Source organism: Lutjanus erythropterus, chromosome 17 (genome assembly GCF_056507025.1).
Source record: "Lutjanus erythropterus isolate fLutEry1 chromosome 17, fLutEry1.hap2, whole genome shotgun sequence".
In the NCBI taxonomy this organism is placed as follows: Eukaryota; Metazoa; Chordata; class Actinopteri; order Lutjaniformes; family Lutjanidae; genus Lutjanus; species Lutjanus erythropterus.
This window is the reverse complement of record NC_139333.1, coordinates 13,313,215-13,338,447: the sequence shown is the minus strand read 5'-3', so window position 1 is coordinate 13,338,447 and position 25,233 is coordinate 13,313,215. Positions and strand designations below refer to the sequence as shown.

Sequence of the window (25,233 nt, the reverse complement as noted above, 5' to 3'; positions counted from 1 at the left end):
TAATCTTGAACGTCTGTGGATTCCAATGGTGAAATCAAATGCTGAACACAGCAATGAGTGTTTAATTTTATGTGCACTTTATATTCTTAAATCAATTCCAGTATATTCCACCTCTGCAGAATCAGTTTTTTGGTCTCTCCATCCATCAGTAGTACAGGTGTGTGTGTGCCCTGAATGGACTCTTTGTTCTTTGTCAAGCTGTCAATCTCTCTCTGCTTTCCACACGTCCTCCTCCTCCTCTCTTCCCAGAATTAGTCATTTTGCCAATGATGAAAGCAGTTCTTTTCTTGCTTTATCACTGTAATTTCCCTGACACATGCACATAAAAGGCAAGAAACAAAATGTACAGATCAGTGACGTGACATTATGTGCCACTGAACACCAAGATTCTCATCACTAACTCTCCAAACTAAAGCCATATCTCTGTGACATCACTGTGTTGTGCAGAAACATATTTTCACTGAATAGTCTGACATCAAACAGACAGGAAGCAACTAATAAGGGAGAGAACCTGGTATAATGAGACACATGATTGGACACCACTGCTGTTGAAAGTAGGCACACAGTCAAGAATACTTAAGTTAGGATTTCCATTATTTCAGTGTTCAAATGTACTTTTCAGTATTTAATTGCTCTTTATCTCTTTCCTTCTTGTATTCCTATTTCATAGTCTCTCTGTGACCTTACCTCCCATTATGTCCTCTCCTCTTCCCATCCACTCCTTCCAACCCGAACCCCCACCCAGGAGCCTGGCCCTGCCAAGGTGACGGTGACCAGCAGCAGCAGCGGAGGAAGCATCCCTTGCCTGCCCAGCAGTATTGCTAGTGCTGAGCGTGTCCCGGTGAGCCGCGCCACTCTGTGGCAGGAGGAGAGCCGCTGGAGCAGGGCCACCATTCCCTGCAGCCGCAGTGCCTCTTGTATCAGCCAGCTGGGCCAGAGCCAACCGGACTCCAGTATCACTACACAGGATGGTGAGGACCTTTACCCCTTTCAGACATTCAGTCTATCCCTGAAATGTTCAGGAACATTTCCTGCATGGGGTCATGTATGAATTGGAGCAGCGATAGATATTCAGGGAGATCTGTACCACCAATTCTCCACTTCAAGCTATTGTAACATTTCTGGGAAAATGCTTTTTGTAAATGAAAGCAGTAAAATTGCAAGGACAAGCACATAATTGGTTACATCCATTTGATGAAAGGCGCTTTCATGTGGAATGAGGGAACCAATCACCGACAACAGCTAGCGTCATAACGACTCCAGACATCCCCTGCTTTCTAAATGCCTTTTCATGTATCAAATGCATGTTTCTTATTCAAGCTGATCACAAAAGACATGACTTGTCTCGTAAATTTGTTGAATATTAAACATATTATATAGAAGAGTCAAAAACAGCTCCTCGCCTGCCATCTTCCTTAAATAATCTTCCACTGCATACACAGATACATCTTCTGTCTTCGGTTGAGTTTTATGGCACTTAGCATCCATAAGTGTTGCATTACAACCATCTGCTGTCTGTCCCTAACCACATTAATTTCCAGCATTGCCATGGCATGTACAGAAATGTTCCTGAATGTAGATGTGTGTCAGTAGTGAAAATCACTAGTGGTGTCTGAAAGGTTATCCCAGCAATTTACCAGGAACTGTGTGTGGAAGGGGCTGAAGATGTTGGCATGTAAATTGCTCAGCATCCTTTATATATATTTAGCTGTTGGTTTCACTTGGTCACTTTTGGAAACCCTTTGCTAGTCAGTATAAAGGCATGGTCACTTTGCACATGTCACTTTTAGCTCACTCTGGTGACTAACTATTTGGTCAAATCACTGTTTTTTAGTATGCTGTATAACAAATATGTAATTCATGTTCACATATTTAGCTCTATAATACAGTCTGTTTTGGGTAAACGGGAACGCAATTCAGGAACTCCAAAGAATTAGTGGTAACAGCAAGGAAGGAAGAATAAAAAAAGCCTGTGGTGGCTAAATCATTTAAAATGGCAACATATTTTGACCACTGTAGATCTTTGTCAGGGCTTTGAACAAACAAACAAAGGTATAACAAATGAAACACAGAGATCAGTAGCATAGAGAAAAACAATAATAGTAATATTGTATCCCCTATTTACGTTGTATGAAATTCTGATATATAAGTTTTAAAACTAGGCAGTGAGTTATTATATTTTGGTGTGCCGGGATGCCAACCTTATTATCCTGTTTTTCCCCCATTTCTTCTGAGCACCAAACACATCTACAGTTCAGGATACAATGCAACCAGGCATCTCTTTTTTTCCAGTCTTTTTTCTGGACTCTTTTGGGTGTTTGATATCAGTGTCACTGTGTCCTTTTAGATGGCGGCACTATGAGCACTGGACGCAAGGTACGAGTGGAGAGTGGTTACTTTTCCCTGGAGAAGACCAAGTCCCTGGATCCCTCTCTACAGTCTACACAGCATTCCCAGCCACCCCAGCCACCCCAGCATCTGCCCCTGTCCTCTTCAGCATCTTCCTCCTCTTTAGGAGCTCTAAGTCCCAGGTACAACTCTGAGTCAGACCCCCAGCTTTCCCCTTTTCAACCCTCCCAAGATCCTCTCCCTTCTCCAGGTGCGCTTGTTTCTCCCAGCTACTCCACCATCAGCTCCTCCCAGAGCTCACTGGACTCTGAACCCAGTGGCACTACACCCACCTGGGAGGGACACAGTGGTGGTGGAGGAAGCACTGGCAGTGCCAGTGGTGGGGGAGGCAGAGTCGGACGTTCTGGCAGGGAGTATGCAGCGCTGTCTGATGTGCCACGAGCTCGCAGACTGACCTACCGTGAAGCCTTTCGCTCAGAGAAAAAACGCCAAGAGCTGAGGGCACGGACACGGAGTCCTGGCAGAGAGGAGGTGGCTCGGCTATTTGGGCAGGAGCGCAGGTAAGAGGTTATAGTTAAGTGTCATGCTCGGCACGCTGCAAAAAAGATTCTTCAGAGACATTTTAAGTTTCACCTGCTTTCTGATACATACCCCAATCCCAAAAAAGTTGTGACACCATGTCAAGCATAAATTAAAACAGAAAGCTATGATTTGCAAATACTTTTCCACCTATCTTCAGTTGAATACACATACATTGTATTGTGTTTTCTAAATATACACTCATTCTGAATTTGATTTAGGTTCCCAAGCTCTTTTACTACAAAGCCACATTGTTGTAACATGTGCAGACTTTATCTTGGCATTGTCTTGCTGAAATAAGCAGGGACGTCTCTGAAAAAGACGTGATCTAGATGTTGATTGCTCCAAAACCTGTATGTGCCTTTCGGCATTAAAGAGGGCTTCAAAGGTCTGACATTTTGCCATGCCATGGGCACTAACATACTCCCATTCCATCACAGATGCTGGCTTTTGAAGTTAGTGCTGGTAACAATCCTTTGTCCTGTTCCTCATAAGTGCAGAGGTCACAATGTCCATAATTTCCCAAAACAATCTGAAAAGTGGATTTGTCAGACCACAACACACTTTTCCACTTTCCATCAGTCAGTTTCACACAAGCTCAGAGTCAGAAGTCTGTGGTGCATCTGGATGATGTTGATATATGGCTTTTGCTTGGGATGGTAGAGTCTTAATATGCATTTGTAGATGCAGCGACAAACTGTGTACAGACACAGTTTTTCAAAGTGTTACAGAGTCCACGCAGTATCCTTTATACAATCATGTTGTTTATTTAAAACAATGCTGCCTGAGGGGTCAAAGGTCATGGGCATTCAGTTTTTGTTTTTTTCAGCCTTGCCCCTTACATGCAGAGATTTCTCTGGATTCTCTGAATCTTTCAATGATATTATGGATTATAAATGGTGAAATCTCTGAATTCCTTGCAATTTTGCATTGAGATGTTGTTCAAATGTCATTGGACTATTTTCAAACATAGTTTGAAAATGAACCTCGCCCCATCCATGCTTGTGCATAACTGAGAGTTTTGAGGATGCTTATTTTAATACCAAATCATGATTCTTTCACCTGTTACCAGTTAACAGGTGTTTTCTGAGCTTTCCACAACTTTCCCAGTTTTTTGCTGCTCCTGTCCCAACTTATTTGGAACATGTTACTGGCATCAAATTCAGAGTGTATGTTTACAACATATTATTGACATTACATTTAATATTAAACATATTACATTAAATATCTTGTCTTTGTATGGTTTTCAAATGAACAATGGTTGAAAAGGATTTGCAAATGTATTGCTTTCCATTTTTATTTGTGTTTTATGCAGCATTCCAGCATTATGCAAAAGCATACATGCAGATACACTTGTGATAAAAAATGGCAGCCACACATGATTTATAATCATTAATGAGCCACTGGTTGTTAGCCCTTTGGCATAGCCATAAAACATATAGACAGCATGCCAAGTAATATATTATGTGAAGCTCATGCATTGCTTAAAGCATTCAGCATTTTAGTAAGTTTTCTAGCACCACCTTGTGGCTGCTGTCCTTGAGGCACTCCTACCTACCCTGTCTTACTAGTGGTTTGCCATTAATGATTTGGGGGATTTAAATGCATGTGTTACTTTCTTTTCTATGGATCTCTACCTTTTGCCCTTGCTACTTTGCTAGTTTGTTTTGTTGTTTCGATCTTTTCCAGGGGCTTCTGAACAGAGCTTCTCAGATCTAATGCTCAACCAACCCTTCCACCCCTGTCCCAATGCTGTTCCCTGCTGGTCACCGCTGATTCCTGCTTTCTATCATTTCATCTCTGCACTGCCTGGGAGCACACACATACACTGTTTCATAAATGCTCGATTTAAAGTATATATACTGTGGTCACTCAAACATGCTGATGGTTGGTACTGGTGGTGGGTTTACATACAGTTTGATCTCTCTCCTTTCACATACAGATACACACACACTATACACACATTAACAAGTGCAGTGCCTTAAGGTAACGCTTACTGTGTTGCCATTGCTTCTGCAATTTGTTTAATCCACCATTCTAGTCATTTTCCTTTTCTTCTAAAGTTTAATCTCTCATCATATAACACAACTCTTTTTTTTCTTTGATGTATCTCTGGATTGTTCTCTTATATATTACTTCTGCCTTATGTTGCACATTGTTGTCTATGAAAGGGACTTTGAGCTTAAAATGAAATGTAAATGCTGTGCAGTGATGGCAGCATCCACCTATAATGGAAATTGATTTTTGGCTCAAATTTGCTTTCATATCATGCTTTGATCTCGTTTTAATGCTGATTATGCCACCATTTGAGGATGATGTGCTGCATCATTGTTTTTTTTAGAACAACCAGTTTATTTTCCTGTTATGTTTTTAATATTCTGCAAAGTGTTATGTTATTCAACTCACTGTCAGATAAAACTATGTCAGTTAAAATACTGCATGTGCTGTGTAAGGAGTATGTCTTTGTAAAGAATGATCTTTTTGTGTCTCTTAGGCGTTCTCAAATCATTGGCCGATTTGAGGAGGGTCAGAATATAGAGCGCATGGACACAAGCAGCTCCACTGAGCCCTCCACTAACACCACACTAATCCAGAGACAAGGCCGCAGCGAGAGACGCTATCTGGCTAACAAACAAGTATGTTATTGTATTTGTTTATCCTGAGCAACTAAGTCTTAAAAAAGGTGTTAATACTCAAAGAATTCAGTAAATGGCATCTGTACTATATAATAAGAGTTTGTCATAATCTCTTGGATTTCATAGGAAATTCTTGTCATGTCTAACGCTAATTTTAAATTTATAGGATTTGTCACTGGATGCAGGAAAGGACCGTTCAGTCCCTGATGTGTCCAGCACCACTTTTGCTAATTTAAGAAGAGCCAAGTCCCTGGATCGCAGAGTCACAGAGTCCTCAATGACTGTGAGTACTTCTAAATTCCAGTACTTCTAAATAGTAAAGGAGCCATGATATTATTTTGGGCTACAAAATAATACCAAGGCCATTATATAACTTTGGAATTCAAGATTACAATTAAGTGCAGAGAAATAGTTGTGATCGCTCACCGCCTTCCCATCCATGAAAATTGCCAGTTGTGGTCAATAGAGCATTGTGCCAATTCAGAAGCACTGCAGCAAAGACTGAAGCCAAAGTTCCAGGGGTGGACCAGTTTGGCATTTTGTGGATTTTTTTCTAATTAATTTAATTAATTATTTAATCACAGCAATTTTCACAGCAATCCTTTTGAATTTGAGATCCAATTTGAGACAAACAGGGTCTATGATATAGGGTTGAAATTAAACTAAATTTAAAATACTGTATGTCATACTTGAATGTACTTAATTTTTCAGGATTATGATTGAATAAATATTGAAATATTAATGAGACAAGTTTTTGATGTTTATTTTGGGTTAATTAATTGTTATTTATGGAGTAATAAAAAAAAATCAATAAATTAGTTGTTAGATTGTTGAATTGAGTTGAGTAATTGAAAAAATAATTGTGAGATAATCGTTAAAAAAAATAACAATCAGGTGCACAAATGACCGCGTGTCTTCATAAGTGAGATTAAAGTCACTCGCAAGTTTCTTGAGGTTGCACCGGTGTCTTTCTGAGGTCTGACTCTCACCAGTCTGTTCAGAGGGTGCTGCAGGGGTGATCCAGTCAGTGTGTGGTTGGTCTCTCTGGCTGAGCTGCAGCTGCCAGAACCCCCTCCCACTCAAACACACACAGGCGCACATTCATGTACACACCACTGCCGCCACCGCTACTGATGATTATAAATAGCCAGCACAGAAGCAGCCGCAGTCGTGTGTATGTCCCTGGGACAGACGGAAAGAAACAGATTGTCAACATATGAAGTGAGGGCAGTTAGCCATCAGAATGACTCTCTGCCAGACGGTGACACCACACCTGATGAAGCTCAACAAAAACAAGGTAGAGTGAGCAGAAGCCAGCATTTGGACGAATGATTTACTTAAGAATCTATAAACAGACTTGAGCTTGGTTTCAATGTGCAGCAGTTTGTGTTTCACAGGGAAAGTCCAGCTCCCGCCAGTTGGTCTCTTTAGCTGGAGCCACGTATTGGCACTTATACTTGAGCTGAGGTAGTCACTTAAATGTAAACAAATGCACTTAAGTGCAATAGTGTTAAGAGAGAGGCGTCAATGACATATTATGACTATACCAGTGATGACTACGCACTTAAGGTCAGCTTTTAATAAAGTGACAAATCAGTGCAAAATTGTGTTTGTTTTTTCCCTTTTTAATTAATGCAGTTAATGTTTACTTTTTTTCCAAGTGTTGGCTGAAATCCTAATATATTATTAAAATATTTTAATGCGTTAATCTAGTTGTATCACATCATTTCACTCTGATGTCTCAATTGCAGCCAGATCTACTGAACTTCAAAAAAGGATGGATGACAAAGCTGTATGACGATGGAATGGTAATTTGTTTTCATTACTAAGTTTAAATGACCCTCTGCATCTCTTCCCTACTGAATAAGATCACATTACACTCAGAGGCCTGGTGAAATCCAATTAATGGTGTCTTTTTCTCCTCAGTGGAAGAAACACTGGTTTGTCCTGACAGATCAGAGTTTGAGGTACTACAAGGACTCAATAGCCGAGGAGGTAAAACTTGTCTTAATGAGACTGTGTAGTTTTTGACCAGTACTCTGAATGAATAGGCAACTAATGATGTTTTTTTTTTATTGTTGTTGTTTTCTCTGTTTTTTCTTGTTCGCATTTATCCTTAGGCTTCAGAACTGGATGGCGAGATCGACCTTTCCACGTGTTATGATGTCAAAGAGTTCCCAGTCCAGAGGAATTATGGATTCCAAATCCTGGTGAGTGTTGATTCTTCATGTCATCGATTGTCCTGCGTCATCAGTCACCAGCGAAGATGAAACTCATTGTCCACACACTTGAGCTCTGCTGTCTCCTGTCAGTCTATAAACAGCCTTAGACACCATGTGGTGCAAGTTTAGGGATCAGGTTTTGCCATTTCTCTTTCCGAAATGGTTCTTTGTCTGTCATGACGGATGTCACTTGACTTGTCATCTCTCTGTGAGAGGCTGACATCATGGTGGTCTAAATCTGCTGCAGCCGTCGCCAGTCCTGCTTGTTGCTCTGAACCCTTGTGACCCGCATCCTGCACAATATGTTTATCTAACCTCATGCAGTCAAAAGTCCCATCCTTGTTCACATTTCTCAATAACACTCAAAACATTTTTGTTTATGGTAGTTTTTCTATGAATCATAATTGCATAACAGTTGTGCAGTTCTGTGGATCCTGCTGGAAACCCTATGACAGAATATTTTCGTCATATAATCCTTTGACCATTAAACATTTTTAGCACTTGTTGCTGGCAAAATACTTACCGGACGCTTATAGCTGCGATGCAGTGCATTCGTTATCCATTTGATGAGTGGGGGTTTTCATTCCTGCCACATATAGACTTAAATTTGCCATACTAATCCTAAAAGAAGAACGGTAGCTGCAGGGGCATTTCTTTTGTTTACATTTGCTTGAAGCAGCTCCCCCAGCTATTTTTTTGGAGGAAGTCAGAAATAGAGAAGTCAAGGGGATCATTATCTCTCTGGCTGAGAACAACATGGGTTTGGTGTCGAGAAATTAATAACTCCAGTATTTATGTCTACTCCCTCAGCTCTGTGGTCAGACTGGAAGGGGATGTTGCTCTGTCATTGCACCTACAGCAGTGTCGACTTGAACACAAGTTAAAATTCTGACGTGCGGAAGCTTTCATGAATAACAGTGGTCTTGTAGAAATCATTTAACTTCCACTAGAGGTCACTCTATATATAACCCAAACTACTTTTTCTTCTGTAATTGCTATTATTTATTTCAATAATTAAATGTTTAATAGTCCAGACAGTTGTTTCTTTCGAGTCTACTGCATTTTTATAGATTTTAATACAAGTTAAATTAATTAGTAACAGAGAAAAACCAAATGATCAACCATACTGAGAAAAAGAAAGAAGGTAAAGCCAAACAAAAACCAAACCCCTGACCATAGATGAGGGTGGCACTGGGATGGGGGATAAGAGAGAAATGCTTATCTTTTGTCGATGTTGAACAAGATTAATAGATTGGTATTGACTAGATTAATAGATAATAGGACATTTTACCAAGTCTGTCTTTGAGATGATTTTTATAGACCTTTGACATAGCGATGCTCACTGAACTGAGAGTTGCGGTTTTGTGAAAACCTTTGACAGCATCAGTTACACACCCATTCTAAACTGTACTCAAGATATCGACATTTGTGACAGAGCAATAACCCTTAAGGGTCTTATGCATTGGGTCGTCAGAACAAAAACAGCAACATACTGTTTTTCACATAAAGTAAACAGTTCAACATTTAACAACTGTTGCCTCTGTTAGACTGTCAAAACTAGAAAATCTGTTATCTCATCCCGCAGAGTGGTATTTAAATTTCATTGCACAGAAAGTACAGAGTGTTTGACACATTAAACAGAAGCATCCTCTGTTACTTTTGTCACTAGTCTAGATGATGTTAAAACTGTGGGTGTGACAACAACCTGAAAATCCTTACTTCTCTTTTCAGCTTTGTGTCAGTCTGTTGCTTCTGGTGCTAAAACAAGCTTTCAAAACCTGAGGTCAGTGTAGTTTAACAGTACAACAAAATAAAACTAAGGAGAAGTGAAACCAAGGACGTTTTACCTAATTTCACAGTTTTTTTCACCATTATTCTACTGGTGAAGATACTGGTGAAGATACCTCATTGCCGATGCATGCAAAAGGCAAAAATGTTTCTTCGCTTACGTGTGCAAAAAAAACTATTTAAAAGGGTACATTAAACAAAAGAAGTCATGTCCAAACAGCACACGTTAGAACACATTTACATAGAAACACAAACGGCTGTAGTTTAAAACAGCATTCTCAGTGGGGTTGTGGCTACCTGACAGTGAAGTATAAGTATCTAAATTAAAGCTGCTTTTTACAGATCAGTTATGTAAAATAAGTTACTGAAGGGCATTTAATGCAGTAAATCTAAGTTTTCTACCCACCTTTGGTTACAGTCCGTGAAAGAAGAGCAAGAAATTGTTCTGGCCACTGAAACAGGAATTCCACTGCTGCATGTTTTACTTTTATTTAAGGCTTGTACAAAAACATATGTTTAGATGTTTGTGTCAAAAAGGTATTTTAATCGACATTTTGTCACATCCCTGTCAGTCATTCAAAAGAGATGCCTGTCTGCTTTCAGTGTAAAGAGGGAGCATGCACCCTGTCGGCCATGACCTCTGGAATCCGTCGCAACTGGATTCAGGCCATCATGAAGAATGTGCGACCTACTATCGCCCCTGATGTCACCCGGTAATACCCAAAGAGGATTAACACTTTAAACACTGGCAGATAATAACAACTGCTTTTCTCACTTATTTTATTTTAATCCCTCTCTCCTCATCACCATCTTTCCTTCTTTCTCTTCCTCTTTCAACCGGTATTTTCAACCTGCTTCCAGGAAAAACATCTCTCTGAAACTATCCGTTCTGAAGCCCAGGTTGGAATGCTTGTGTGTTGAATATCTCCCCCCTCCTCGAACAGTGATGTTATTGCTCAGCAATGTCAGCCCCAGCGTGTTTGTCGTCCTGCCCTATGTCATGTGATTGTTGAGTAATGTCTCCCTGTCAGTTGTGCCACTGTAGAGACACACACTGCAATCACATCAACATACTGGAATAATCTACCCCCCTTAATTGACATTGTACCGTGACTGTACTCTTGGAAATGGTCACAACTGAAGATGGATAGAGTGAACAGAGAGAGAGTGGGGATGTAAAAGTATTTTTTTTCTGGAACAGTTCACCTGAGGATTTTGTAACCTACCTAGAAGCTATTGCCTTTCAGAAGGCTTGACACATGTGATACTGTATACACGCTCTGACCCGCATGTACTGAGTCACACTCCTTACTCTGCCCGTATGTCTCCAAAGGGAGAATGCGTGATATTTTTGGTATTTCTGCATGGACGCCTCAACGACACCTCTTTCTCATTCTTGAGCACTGTCCCTTCTCATTTTCCCCTTACTCACACCTCCTGACACCTCCACACAACACGGTGAAAATAGATTATTCCGTCAGGTCACTTTTTAAAAGATGCTCTGCCTCTCAACACTACAAGTAGCAGTCAGTGTGCAGTTTACTGGACACACGTAATTCACATCAAGCTACTATACAAATTGCATTAAATGGACAGTTACACATTTTCCTCTAACTTGTATCCATCTAGATTGTTTTGATGTGAAGTTCCAAGTTGTGGAGCTATCGGCTGTGTCTGTCTTCTGTACAAATATAGTGGAGCTAAATAACACTCAGTCTGTGCTGTTCAAAGCACAAAAAAATTTGAAAGAAAAAAAAAAGAAAAACTTTAAAATTATTTCTCATTCTTGAAATCATGATGCCATTACTGAAGATAATCCACCAACCTTGTTATGAGCAATTTCATGTAAGAGCCGTTTTCTTTCTACTGTCCACAAAGAGTGGTGGAAAGAAAATAGTTCCTACATGAAACTGCTCACAACAAGCTCTGTGGATTATCTTGATTATCCAGGCCTTGATTTCTGGAAAGAGTTAAAAAAAAAACAACCTTTTTTTTTGTGCTTTGAATTCCACATCTCTTTGCCAAAACTAATTATATTAAAGAGAAATAAAACACCTTTATGATCAGTATCCCCAAAACTAGACAGCTCACACTAAAACAATCAAGGTAGATAAATAGCACTACAGGCCAAGAGGAAAAATATGTATTTTTATTACCTTGGAGTGAACTGTCCCTTTAACATAAAAGCCAAAGGCTGGCATCAGGCTTACCACAGATCATGACTGTGAACACTAAAGCTGCTTTCAGCCTAATGCAGTGTGCCATGTAAGCGTTTTGATGCGTTTTGCTTTTGTGCACAATTAGAAGATGCTGCTCTGCCAGAAATGTATTCATTGTTGTTTGTCCAGCAAAGCTTTATGTAAGTGTAGCTTCAGCTGATGTAAATGTAAAAAAAATCATCACGTTTTGTTAAATAAACTGTCTTATATATTTTTATTTTTTGTGTTTTTGTTCATTTAGATCCCTCCCTGATGAGAAGATAAAAGCCCAAGTGATGTTGGAGACATGTCCACTGACTACTCCTGAGTCAAGCCCTAGTTCTGAGGCCCCTAAATCAGATGTCCACAGACAGCCAGCTGGACACAATGCCTCTACCCCGCCGTCTGAGCCCCGTAAAAGCCGCGTCCGTGAGCGCAGACGAGAAGGTCGCTCCAAGACTTTTGACTGGACTGAGTTCAAAATGGAAAAGCCAGAAAAGCCTGTGAAGGAGCGAGCAGACACAGTCGACCTCAGCTCATCGTTCTCTACTACTTCCTCATACTGCTCTCCCTCCTCTTCCCCCTCCTCATTAGCATCCTCTCCTGTCTCTACCTCCTCGCTCCAAACCTCTTCTGTCTCAGGTGCTCACCCACCTTCTACAACAGAGGAAGCAGAAAAGGAGAATGTTAGGAGGGGTATCCCTCCACAAAGCACAAACAGTGCCACCCACATGCCAAATACTGTTACTGTCACCATGACTTCCACGCTAAACACTACATCACCGGTACAGCCATCAACGCCTGAATGCCAAGAGCAAGGAAAGATGGAAGTAGACCACCCTGCAGCCATGCATCCTAGTAGTGGAGATAAGAAGGACAATAGAACCTCAGACGTGCAAGAAGAGATTGAGCAGCGATGGCATCAGGTGGAGACAACACCGTTAAGAGAAGAGAAACAAGTGCCCATCAGCACAGCTTTAGGAAACTCTGGAAACTCGGACAGACTGCCTGCACATGAGCTTGCTGCGCTGCTAGACAAAGAGGTGTGTTTCCTTGATGTTGTCATATGCATATCTATGGAATCGGTCATCTTGTGTCAGTCAGTCACTATTTTTTCTCTTTCTTACTTTGTTCAGTTGGGACAGAAGCAGAAGGAGCTGGACCGGCTACAGAAGCAAAACAACGCTTTAAAAGAGCAGCTGGAAAATGCACTAGGGAGAGAACAAAGTGCCAGAGAGGGCTATGTACTGCAGGTAGGATTAGTATGTGTTTAAAGTTGTCATTGTGTTCAAATAGCATTGTAACATGAAACTTGACTAAGAAAATTAAGCATTAAAATTTTTTGATTAAGCATTAAAAGATAGTATACACATACTGATCCAACGTGGTGCAGTAGTTGTTGTACACTGTACCACAATACTGTGTAGATTGTACTTTTGCTATGCAGCCTACTGGGTCACGATAGATCAGATTCATGTGTGGCTACTTTAACTTGTATAAAATTCTACTAACAGGTGTGGGTGCTTATTCTCTCAAACTGATATGCATGGTTGTGGTGTTCTTGGCATGAGTTTTCACTAACTGTTTTTACGGAGTTTCACATCTCCTGGGAACATAATTGATTTGATCTGATATGCTTAAGGTAAGAAACTTCATCAATAAGCCTTGCGCTGTGCTTTTTCTCTCTGTTTATCTGTGCTTTGTTTGTGTGTCTTTGCCCAGCTTGATTTCTGCATGCTTTTTGGTGTTTCAGAAATGCATAATTTAACTAATTTCTTTTTAAATGGTGCTGTTTTAAGTTACACAGTGCATTTTTCACAGAACCAGATTTTCATTTTTTTGTATCACATCACATTTACTTTTGCAGAACTTAATTAGTTGGTCTGTTTTTTGTTTTTAAATCACTATATTAGCCACCCACTCAAGTTTTTTTTCCTGTTGGTTTGTTGGTGGTATTCATGTAAACATTTCAGTTTCCAAGTCACCTCTGAAAAAGCACAGTGGAAGCTTGGAAAAAATGCTTATCAAAAGCAAGAGTGAGATCAAGAAAGGAGGAAACTTACTTTCCTGGTAACCCCGAGATGTGGTTCTCCGTATATGGTAGGGTAAGTTGATGTCATTAATGAAACTGTCTCATCAATCTTTTTCAAGAGTGCAACACCCCCTTCCTCTTCACCGCACAGAGTGCCATGGCAACGCTTGCACACGCTTAATCAAGATTTGCAGGGTGAGTTGGAGGCCCAAAAGCGCAAGCAGGACCTTGCACAACAGCAGATTCGGGCACTAAAGCGAAGCTACACAGAAGCCCAGGATGCTGTTGGCCGCCATGAGACTGATATTCAAGCTCTACAGGCTAAACTAGCTTCTGCAATGGCTGAAATCTTGGCTAGTGAACAGGCTGTGGTCAGAATGCGCAATGAGCTCAAGCTAGAGCAGGAGCGTTCAAAGGACCAAGAAGAGGAGCATGGCCGTAATGAAGCCACTCTACGAGCCCAGCTCAGGGACAGTGAAGATAGACTCCGTGAAGTAGAGGCCAGCCTCTTAGAGCGAAACCAGGCCCTTAGGCATCTGGAGCGCCAGCAAGCCCTCCAACGAGACCATATGCGAGAGATACAGAGGCTGCAGGAGAGGCTACAGGAGGTGACTGCTCGGCTAAGTGCTACTGAAGAAGGTCAGGCTCTGAAGGAGGAGCGCCTGAGGATGGAGCAGCATAGCATGCTAGAGAGTCATGAGAGAGAGAGGCAGAATCTGTGTAGAAGATTAGCCGAGGCTGAAACTGCACAGAAAGAGATGGAGAAAAGAGTGCTGGAGGCTGAGCAGCAGGTGGAGGCCCTGTTAAGAGGGAGGCAGGCCTCAGGAGGGAAAGAATGCAGGGAGGAAATGCTAAAGTTGCAGGAGGAGCTGGCCCAGAAGACTGACATGGTTGAGTCACTGAGGGAGAGTGTGCGTAGGCTAGAAGAAGAGAAAGGTCAGCTCACTTGCCGCTGTCAGGAGCTTCTTAACCAGATAGCAGAAGCTGACCGTGAAGTGAATAAGCTCCGCAATCGTCTGGAAACGGAAGAGGCTGATTACAACACCCTGGAGCACTCATATGAGAGGGCTACCCAGGAATTTCAGAAAATGAGCCAGTTCCTTAGAGAAAAAGAGGAAGAGATCCGGCAAACTAAGGAGATGTATGAGAGGCTGGTGGAACGAAAAGAGGACGACTTGAAAGAGGCCCTTGTTAAAATGACTGCACTTGGCAACAGCTTGGAGGAAACCGAACAGAAGTTGCAAGCTAAGGAGGAGCTTCTTTGTCAAATGAGTCAAAGCCTCTTAGATAAGGTCGAGCCCTGTAGTGCTGAAAAGGATCTGCAAGCCAAACTTGTGGTTGCAGAGGACCGCATAGCCGAGCTCGAGCAGCATCTCAATGCCCTACAGCTGGGCTATGCTGACCTTCGCATGGAGAGGCAACAAATCCCAGAACAGAGCAAGAAGGGAAGGCTTAAAACATCTGCCTCCTTATCACCAAACACACAGCTCCCACTTTCCTTTGACAAGACATCGAAGACAGAGAACTCCCCAGATGATAAGGAGTCTCAAGCTAAGAGACCAAGGATACGTTTTTCCAGTATTCAGTGCCAAAAATACATAAATCTAGAGGGTCTGGACACTAGTACCTTTGGGGACACAAGACAAAAAGTTAATCAGGATGTAAATGAAGACATATCCTCAGATGCCGCATTCCCTCATAGTAGTGACCCAGAGAAGTTTATCTCTATCATACATGCCCTAGAGACTAAACTACTGGCCACTGAGGATAAACTCAGAAACCTCACACATAATCTAGAAGAGCAACGGTCCATCCAAGCAGAACACATGTCCAAGATTGATCTAAAGATGACAGAAGCAAAGCCTAACCCTGATAAAGAGTTTAGTTGTGGAAGTGGGGTCCAAAGTAGTGATGCCAATAAGCATTACGCCAAAGCCCTAATGTGTGTAGAAAATAGTCGAGAGAAAGTCAGGACTATTCTCAATGGCTCTCATGATACCACTGATTCACAGCTGCATTCATTGTCAGATATAGAGAACGATTTGTTTAATGCATCACTGTACATTAGACAAGGACAAAAGGTGCTGGAAGAACAATCACCAGCTGTCCATCAAAGTCAAGCCCCAGAGACTCTAGATAAAGAAGCATTGCATCTCTTTGCCAAAACTCTGTCTTTTGAGGCAGTAGTGTTGAACAAGATGGCTTTGTTAATACAGACATCAAAGTCTGACCTCCTACAAGCTCTTGCAGAGATATGGGAAGATATAGAGAATATTAAAAGGACTGACAAAGATTGCTTGGCCATAGTTTATGCTGATGTCTTGACCAGGAAGTTGATGTTGGAGAGTGCATTCTGGAAAGAGCTGGAGAAAGCTGAGATGGATGTTGCTAAATCCAAAGAGGGCAATGTTTCAGCTGATGTAGATGTTGATGCCACTGTTATCCTTAACACCTTCATTAAAGCAGAACTAGCCTACTCTATTCAAAACCTTAAACATTGCTATGAAGAGAAATTCAAAATACTGAAAAGGGAGTTGACTGAAGCCAGAAAAAACCTACATCAAAGGGAGATGGCTTTGAAAACAATTATTGAAGCATCCAAAAGGCCTGATTTAAAAAATGTAATAAAAGAAGTCAAGAATAACTTTGGATTTAGTAAACAAAAGCTAGCTGACATTCACCCCCCTGAGCTTGCTCCCTATATGGAGCAGATTGAAATGGAAGAGGCAAGAGACATGGCTGAGGAAATAGTAGACAGACACCTGGCTGGAGAAATGCCGTCTTGCGGTCTTGACTCTATTGAATCGCTGCAAAACGCACATGACAAACTGGCTAATGAGCTACAAAGACAAGCCACAATCCTCCACAAGTATGCTCAAGAGATAGAAAGTGGTGGGAACCACCCTGCACTGGCTAAAATGGTCCATGCTCTTCTAGGGCACCAGACTTCACATAATTTCACAAGTACCTCACTTTGTATGCGCGAAGCCCTCATCCAGGCTCAAGTGGCTTATGTGGCATGCAGGTTACGGGCCATGCATGAGCAAGAGTTGGGCTGGTGTAAACAGACAGGTCAGAACATGGACGCTCTTGTCCAGCAGCATGCCCACAATGTCAGCTTAATCCAGGAGAAATATGAAGCATCCTTACAGGAGGAGCGTAAGAACTTCACACAAACAGTGGACACTCTCCAGAAGGAGAACCGAACACTAAAGAGTGAGATCAGCAAACGTGTGAACCAGCTCTCCCAGCAGCAGCAGCAACTGGCCCTCTTGGAGGAGCATTTCCAGAAGGAGACTGAAGAGATGAAGCAAAGACACAAACAAGAGCTAAGCCAAGCTGAGAAAGGCCGTGCTTCAACAGAGCTGGCCCTCATGGAGACCACAGCGGACAGTCAACGCAAGCTGGAGGTTCTGATGGTGGATATGGACACCATGGAGGAGCGGCACGAGAGTCATGTGAGGAAGCTGGAGGAGCAGTTTGAAGAGAGGATCTGTGAGCTCCAGCAACTCCACAAAGAGGAGCTGGAAAAGCTACGTTCCCAGTATCTGGAAAACATTCAGCGTGTCCAAGAGTACCAACAGGACAAAAAGGGACCTGACGTTTCCCATTCGCTTCCGTGTGACGAGGCCGCTACACCAATGGAAGAGGAGGAACAGGGGAAGGGGGAGAACGCACAGGACATGTCAGAGGTGGACTCCATGGTGGTTCTGAAGGATCGGATCCAGGAGCTGGAGACTCAGATGAACACCATGAGGGACGAACTGGGGAACAAGCACCTAGAGGGAGATGTGGCCAGCCTGAGAGAGAAATACCAGAGAGACTTTGAAAGTCTTAAGGTTTTTGCTCTTTCATTTTACCTTAGCCAAATCTTTTTTTTTTTTTTAAATAAATTAGACAGTAGTAGATAATTAAATAGTTCATCAATCTACTAATATGCACAGAGGATTTTGAGTTGGGAAATGGTGTGAGATTATTTGTAGATATATGTAATTTGCACCAAGATTACATCAGTTTGTTTTTTGTAATATGCTTGTGATTGTAGTTTTGAGGGATGTCCTGACCCCCCCAGCCCCTTACACAGCCTCTAATAGAAACTCTGAAACTTATTTTTAGAATTGCCTTAAGTGATTCTGACTTTCCATCTAAAGTTGAGAGCAAGTAAAATATATCATCATTATATTCTGAAATACATCCACATCTACTTGATGGATTGGCACAAAATGTACAGATATTCATGGCTCCCAAGTGATGAATCTGAATGACTATGGTCCCCTGACTTAGCCTCTGGCACCACTATTCAGTGAAATTCCTTGTCAATTATTGGTTGGGTTTTTTGTGACATTTGGTTCAGCAATTCAATTTTCCACAGAGTGAATTTCAGTAGCTTTGGAGACTTTTTAACTAGAGCTGTTGAGATCAGAAAATCAAGAAAATACTATAACAAAGTAGTGTTTTATATATTATCAATGGAGAAATGAGTGTCATTGTGGGCAGGATTTAGGCACTCATGTCTTAATTTAAAATATGAACAAAATACTGAAGTTTAAGTGCAGTTTTTCAACTATCAGCAGCACTTCAGAAGATTAATGCACTTGAGAGATACTGCTGAAATACAGGGAAACCAATGTCTTTTTTTGCAATACAATTCTATTGCATCACTTTGTGAATAAAATGAAACAAATTACATAGGCAATATCTGGTTGGGACTTCCCTTGTAGTTTTATATAATGATGAAACAAAGCAATCCACTGGTTGAAGTTCTTAAGTATATCCTTATTTAAACATCCTACATGTAAAAAGTGTAAAATGTCTTGCCTCCAGCATGGCTTCCCAGTAGACATACCATTTCCCACATTCAATAATAGAAGGAAGTTCAGTCTCTTAATAAACAAATGCAGCTCCACTGGTATAGAACATCACTGCTTTAACTTGCTCTCTTACTAAAAGAACTGGGCTTTAGATCATAACAAGCTTGCATGCCTGCTATCACTGATTTTGCATGACACACTACAGTATGTAGTCTAGTGAACAAGTAATAGATATTTCACTGAATCTGTAGTCACAAATTTAAATGTAGGTGGTAAGTACAAAATGAATTTTATAATGACAGATTGTTGACCCTTTCTTCCCACAGGCCACGTGTGAACGTGGCTTTGCAGCAATGGAGGAAACTCACCAGAAGGTCATACAAGACCTCCAGCGGCAACATCAGAGGGAGATTTCCAAACTTATGGAGGAGCGAGAGAGACTATTGGCTGAGGAGACGGCTGCCACAATCGCTGGTAAAGAAATAAACCATATTTCCACCCTTAATTGCTATATTTTAAACAAGACCACTATTTAAATGTGTGTGATCTGACTTTAATGTAGCTATTGAAGCTATGAAGAATGCGCACAAGGAGGAAATGGAGAAGACCCATCGCTCCCAACTGAGTGGACTGAACTCTGACATTGATGAACTCCGCTTGCAATATGAGTATGTTTTTTAAGAAGGACATGAAAACTGTTGGACAGTCCTTTATTTATTTATTTATTTTTAGGTTTTCATATCATTCTGTAGCCTCCCAGTATAGTCCCTTATGCATTCCAACAATATCTTAGAGTTAAACATTTTCATTTGTGACCTGACAGATTTCTGTATGAGGACGTTATTACATATAAACCACCTGTTGACAGGAAGAGGGGGGGGGGGAGGGGGGGGCATCAGAGCTGTAACTTATGTCACTGCTTTTTCAGGTCAATGGCTCAGAGTTTCCATTTGAAAAACCCAGAAAAACAGTATAAATGGTGTTGCCCTTTAAATTGTTGTGAATCAGAAGTCTGATATTTCCTGCATGTTCATTTGACTTTTTCTTGATTTAGAGAAAATGCTTGTTTGCCTGTTAACTTTATAACAATAAGGACAACTGTAAGTGCTTAGTCTCGTCAGTCTTGCTAATCCTGCAAAAGAGCTTTTATGTAGCTGATATGTTATTGTGATGGTGTTCAGGGAGGAGCTGCAGTCCATCCAGAGAGAACTGGAGGTGTTGTCAGAGCAGTACTCCCAGAAATGTCTGGAGAACGCTCACCTGGCCCAGGCCCTGGAGGCCGAGAGGCAGGCCCTCAGGCAGTGTCAAAGAGAGAACCAGGAGCTCAACGCTCACAACCAGGTTTGAATCCTCACACACAAGCACTTGTACACCGCCTGATTGATTTCACCAAAAGTTTAAGTGATCTCCAATCACGATCATTCAAGATTCTGATGGTTCACCACTATCCTTCCAGGTTTTAATAATGCATTGGACAATTCTTATCCTAATTTTAGTAGTTTCATCAATCTTCTTAGTTGTTTTGTTTTTTTGTTTTATTTTTTTGCTTGATGCAGGCCAATAATTTGACCATCTAAAACAGACTAACATCTTTTCCACGACCACAGGATGTGTCTTCTGACACGGTTGTTTAAGAAATGAGAAGCTACTCACTGCATCAGTCAGGATTAAATAACTTCTTGCCAGCTGAAACATATCACTGCAGTAATTATCCAATGGAAGGCTCTTACCTATTTGCCGAGTTAAATTCAGGTGGTGACTTTTTTGGCCAGGCACTGCGTGTACATAGAAAAACATTTCACCCATCCACCCGTGATAACGTAACTTTATTCTGCCCAACAGGAATTAAACAACCGTCTGACTGCAGAGATCACTCGGATGCGCTCTTGTTTCAGTGGTGAAACGGCGCTGTCGCCAGTTACCCAGGGCAAAGATGTGTATGAACTGGAGGTATGTTTAAACACACACATGCACACACAACCAGAGTTTGCTCTTTAATCTTATGAGGGTTTTCTGCCATCTTGTAGGTCTTACTACGAATTAAGGAGTCAGAGATCCAGTATCTAAAACAGGAAATCCACTCTTTGAAAGATGAACTGCAGTCTGCATTAAGGGTATGTAGAACTAATCTTAATGTATTGAAAACAATTTAGTGAAGCCATGTCCCTGTATTTCTTCATGTCTTATAACAAAATTTGAAAAGAGGCAGTAACATTGATTTCATTTCAACAGGACAAGAAATATGCCACAGACAAATATAAGGACATCTATACAGAGCTCAGCATTGTGAAAGCAAAGGCTGACTGCGACATCAGCAAACTGAAGGAGAAGCTGCTCATTGCCACAGAAGCTTTAGGCGAGAGGACTGTTGATGGAACGGTCACATCTGGATACGGTAAATATATGATGTTAATTTAATCATTGTTTACTCACAACTTTTCTTTGCATGTCCAAAGTTTTCTAAGTAATGAAGCCAATTTGAAGTCATAAACTTTAATGACGACCAGCTTTGTCACTGTTGTTTAGATTGAAAACTGCATTGTGGGGATTATTAAGGATCTTTTAAAGAGTAAATTTAAATGGTTTATTGTTCATCATGATCATTATTATTATGTTGATATGTGGATAAATTTAACAAAAAGAAAAATAACCATTTCATTACAACTCAGATTCAGTTTAACATTTTTATAGTGACCCTGTAAATTTGACAAAAATGCTATTTATCATTTTCACACCAGAAAATTGTTAAAAACAAATAGTTTGATGAGCACCGGCGAGGTGAGTGCTTACTTAAATTAAATGAATGAGGGTGTAATATACTACCAAGGCATGCATTTAAGAGTTAAGAAGAAATATGAGCATAGCTGTTTGTGTCTATCGTTGCTGTTTGAGGTTAATGATAATAATGGTATAACCTCATTGTGTTTTCAGATATCATGAAATCCAAAAGTAATCCAGATTTCATGAAAAAGCAATCTAAGCAATCAAGAGGCATACGGTCGAAGGTGAGTGTCAGCTTCAGTTAAATTGTTTTTCCTTCCCTTATTACAGGCATTTTGTCTCAAATTCACACAAACAGCTGGAGTAGAATCAATGCACTCTAAAGCTACCATCGTCAGTCTGCTGTGTGATGTGATGTCGAAGCTTTTGTCATGCAGAATTTATCACTGTTAACTGTTGAGCCACCACGTGCTGTAGAAATGTGCTCCACAGTCGGTCGCTCGGGACATTTTTACTCTTGTCCTGTAAGTTTGTCACCTGTCTGTTTTGTCCGTCAGTCTGTCACTGAACAGGTCTCATGGGATAGCTGACAGTCCCATTGTGGGATGATTCCCCCCCAACCCCCGCCCCAAGATGTGCTGTAGGTATAGCATGACGTAGAGCAAAGCATGCCCTTAACCACCCTTGCATGATCTCCCCTCCCTACACCCTTCCTTTTTGCCCCAACCTGCACCACCGAAGACATTTGCAGTGTCCACCCCCTCAGTAGAATATCACAGGTGTCAGCATTAGCAGTTGTCACACAGTGTCATAAAAAACACTTTCTGATTGCAGTCCTCTCTCTGTTTAAAAAATAACTGGGATTCTGGGAAATACACATTCATATTTTTTTTCTTGTGTTGTGAGTGTTGTGAGAAAATCAGTATATTTTTTTTTTTTTTACAGTAAATATGAACCTACAGCCAGCAGTCCTATAGTTTAGCCTGAAGACTGGAAATGTGGCTGTAGTGATAAGTAAAGCTCATCATTTAAGATATGTTATCATACCTGTTAGTGAGATTTAGAGGTGCAGAAAGGTGGATTTACAGCAAGATAACATGCAGAATAAGGCTGTTTGGGTCTGGAAAAGTAGTTTGTGAATACCAATGCACTAATGAACTATCTCAGATCATTATGTAGAGGAATAAGAGCGCTCTTTTTTTTTATGCGACATACCTCATATATTCCAACATTGTTTTCTCTTAATGTAATTGTTGTCTTTTGTCTGTTTTGAGTTTTCAAACCCTCAGTCTTTGAATCTGTTTGTCTGTTGTGTGCACCAGTAGGTCCTACCCAAGCCCTAAGTGGCAAGTAAGACAAAACAATCTGGTGATCCATTTTCTGGGTCTGATGTTCCTTAATCTAGTTTTTGTGGGAAAGAAATTGCCGACATCATGTTTTAAGTGACTTTTTTCATCTATAAAAATAGGTATTTTTAAAAAAAGGGTTGGCAGTTGAAAAAAAATACTTTTCAAGGTGTTTGTTGTTGTCATACTCATTTTGGCCACAAGGGGCTGAAGTGTGCCATGTTCAAAATAGGACTAAAAAGCTAATTCCTCTATTCACTCTATATACGTATAATGTATGTAACATTATTGACATGTCTTTCTTTTGGATGACCTGTACCTTTACCTTTAAATATATTTTAGCACTAACACCAGAATTGTGCCAATTAAAATGCATTTCTAGCCAACATGAGGTAGTGGTGCATTTCAGCCTCCTGTGGCTGAAATGAGTATTACAACAACAAACACCGGACAAATGACCCTAACAAAAAAATAGCCTGCTGAATCACCTGCTATTTTTCCCCACATGTTTCACAGGTGAAAAAAAAGGAAATGTAGATTATCCTCGCAAAAACCATTCTTTTTTAAACCTTTTTCAACAGTCAGATAACAGTTTAGATCAGACTTAGAAAATGGATCAGCAGAATTGTTTTTCTCACTTCAGGGCTTCTGTAAGGGACTCTTGTGTGGCATGATCATATCTCAACATAACCACTTTTTCTGTACATCATATAAGTATGTCATCCAGAGCAGATGTGTCTGGGATTGATAGCTGGTTATCATAAAACATAACTATTTTGTGGTGTCTGTGTGTGTTTTTTGTTTTTTGTTATTTTTGTTCCCCTTTTCTGCCCACTTGGACCGTTATCATCAATTAAAAACAAATTACTTTGCTTTTCTTATCTTTAACAGAGCCTGAAAGAGGGACTAACTGTGCAGGAGCGTATGAAGCTTTTTGAGGCAAAAGATTCCAAAAAGATTTGAATATCAAGAATCTGAATTTCCTTTTCTCTTCCCTGACCTCGTCTTGTGGTCAGATCGCTGCAGCCGTGCCAGCGTCAGCTGAAGACTCTTATAGGAAATCTGTTAAGGTCAATTCTCAACCTGGACCTGCTGCTTCCATGCCTCTGATAAGTTGTCATATTTTTTGATTTTTTTTTTTTAACTAATGGAAAAAAGTTTTATTGAATCTATTCTGTGTAGGGTTCCTTTAAAAAATACATAGATGTACAATCTGTCCAAGTTGGAGACGTGTCAAATAAGCTGTGAGAGGGATACATGACAGCATTTTTATTGATCCTCCAGAATGCCAAAACAGACAGCAATACACAGTATGAATAATATATATTTCCCAATATGAATTAAGTATCTGCTGTATTTTATTATTGTTACAGTTTCTATATCTAATAATTTTTAATGTGTTTAATGTTGCACCAGTTCTGTTGTACATAACTACTGGATATATGTAAGAGTATGGTTTGCTATTGATTGTTGGGGCATCTGCTGTACTATAACTATGGTTTGATTGATAGTGGAAATCAATGTGATGCTTAACTTGCTTATGTATGAGAGTTTTATAAAAAATTGAGTGTCTGTGTGTGAAGGGGGAAGAGCAGGGTGGGATTGCACTTATCACTTGACTACTTGAGGAATCTTTTTTTTTTGTCTCAAATTGGTGTAGTGACTTCAAGTCAATTATTGCAGTGCAACCAAACATCCTGACTTCTGTCAAATCTAGTGAACAACCGTAACTTGTTAGTGATACTGGATTTTTTTTTTTTTTTTTTTTTTTTTTTTACGTTTCTTAAAACCTGGATTTGTGTTTGCTCAGTTTTGACTTTGGTGTGAGAATTATCATCTCAGAAAAACTTAAACTATTTAGGACTTTGCATGACTGTACAGTAACTTTGAATTGCAGAATGATCATGTTGCCTCATTTTCCTACTTTATGCTTTAGTGTGGAACTCTTTAACACTAATAAGCTTTGCTTTGCAAGTCCTACTGTTTAGGTGTTGAGATTGAAATGTTTTACTGTAAGCGGCAGTCTTGAAGCACTTGGCCCAATCCCTGACCTCTCACTGAAATCTAGTCGTGCCTCAACTGAGTGAAGAATATTAAACATCCATGAAACCTGTGCAGCTATGGAAACACACTGTATAGTATTCAAACCACGCCTTGTATATATATATATGCCACACGGAAGACTTCTGTGTTTTGTTTTAAACTTGTACCTTGCTCACTAGCTCTATATGAAATATATATGAATATTTTTTATTTTCATTTGAATGTATAACGTCAAATAAATGAAGTGTTTGGAAATCTTGGAGCAATATTTTTCCCCTAAACAGCCATCAGTTGATGTCCTGAAATAATGGAAATCCACATAATGATAAACCAATTAGTGAATTGTGGTTAATTGTTATGTTCTCACTGGAAATTATTCACTGGAAAAATCTTAATATAGTGATAGCTTATATTATTTTGCCAAAAAATACCTTTAATACCTTTAATTCACTTCCTTCAAAGTTACAGGGCAATATAGTGGACATCACAATGAATTCCTTCCAAGTCT

General features: G+C 40.4%; 1 protein-coding gene across 8 annotated transcripts in view; it reads left to right on the top strand.

Moving 5' to 3' along the window:
- Nucleotides 1–24,980, top strand: part of mpripa (myosin phosphatase Rho interacting protein a) — a 61,890-nt gene extending 36,910 nt beyond the window's left edge. For 2 of the 8 annotated variants that reach the window (XM_084740077.1, XM_084740074.1), the window contains 20 exons: nucleotides 746–971; nucleotides 2,348–2,909; nucleotides 5,423–5,564; nucleotides 5,731–5,847; nucleotides 7,316–7,372; nucleotides 7,491–7,559; nucleotides 7,685–7,774; nucleotides 10,178–10,287; nucleotides 10,436–10,474; nucleotides 12,035–12,815; nucleotides 12,909–13,025; nucleotides 13,924–17,643; nucleotides 18,942–19,089; nucleotides 19,178–19,283; nucleotides 19,797–19,956; nucleotides 20,458–20,565; nucleotides 20,643–20,729; nucleotides 20,848–21,010; nucleotides 21,547–21,620; nucleotides 23,574–24,980. In XM_084740077.1, coding sequence (XP_084596203.1) covers nucleotides 746–971; nucleotides 2,348–2,909; nucleotides 5,423–5,564; nucleotides 5,731–5,847; nucleotides 7,316–7,372; nucleotides 7,491–7,559; nucleotides 7,685–7,774; nucleotides 10,178–10,287; nucleotides 10,436–10,474; nucleotides 12,035–12,815; nucleotides 12,909–13,025; nucleotides 13,924–17,643; nucleotides 18,942–19,089; nucleotides 19,178–19,283; nucleotides 19,797–19,956; nucleotides 20,458–20,565; nucleotides 20,643–20,729; nucleotides 20,848–21,010; nucleotides 21,547–21,620; nucleotides 23,574–23,645 — 6,948 coding nt within the window. In that variant the 3' untranslated portion in view covers nucleotides 23,646–24,980. Of the gene's footprint in view, nucleotides 1–670; nucleotides 972–2,347; nucleotides 2,910–5,422; nucleotides 5,565–5,730; nucleotides 5,848–7,315; nucleotides 7,373–7,490; nucleotides 7,560–7,684; nucleotides 7,775–10,177; nucleotides 10,288–10,435; nucleotides 10,475–12,034; nucleotides 12,816–12,908; nucleotides 13,026–13,923; nucleotides 17,644–18,941; nucleotides 19,090–19,177; nucleotides 19,284–19,796; nucleotides 19,957–20,457; nucleotides 20,566–20,642; nucleotides 20,730–20,847; nucleotides 21,011–21,546; nucleotides 21,621–21,893; nucleotides 21,977–23,573 lie in introns of all 8 variants that reach the window. The other 6 variants (XM_084740079.1, XM_084740076.1, XR_014772145.1 and 3 more) reach the window with 5 other exon arrangements.
- The last annotated feature ends 253 nt before the right edge of the window (nucleotides 24,981–25,233 follow it).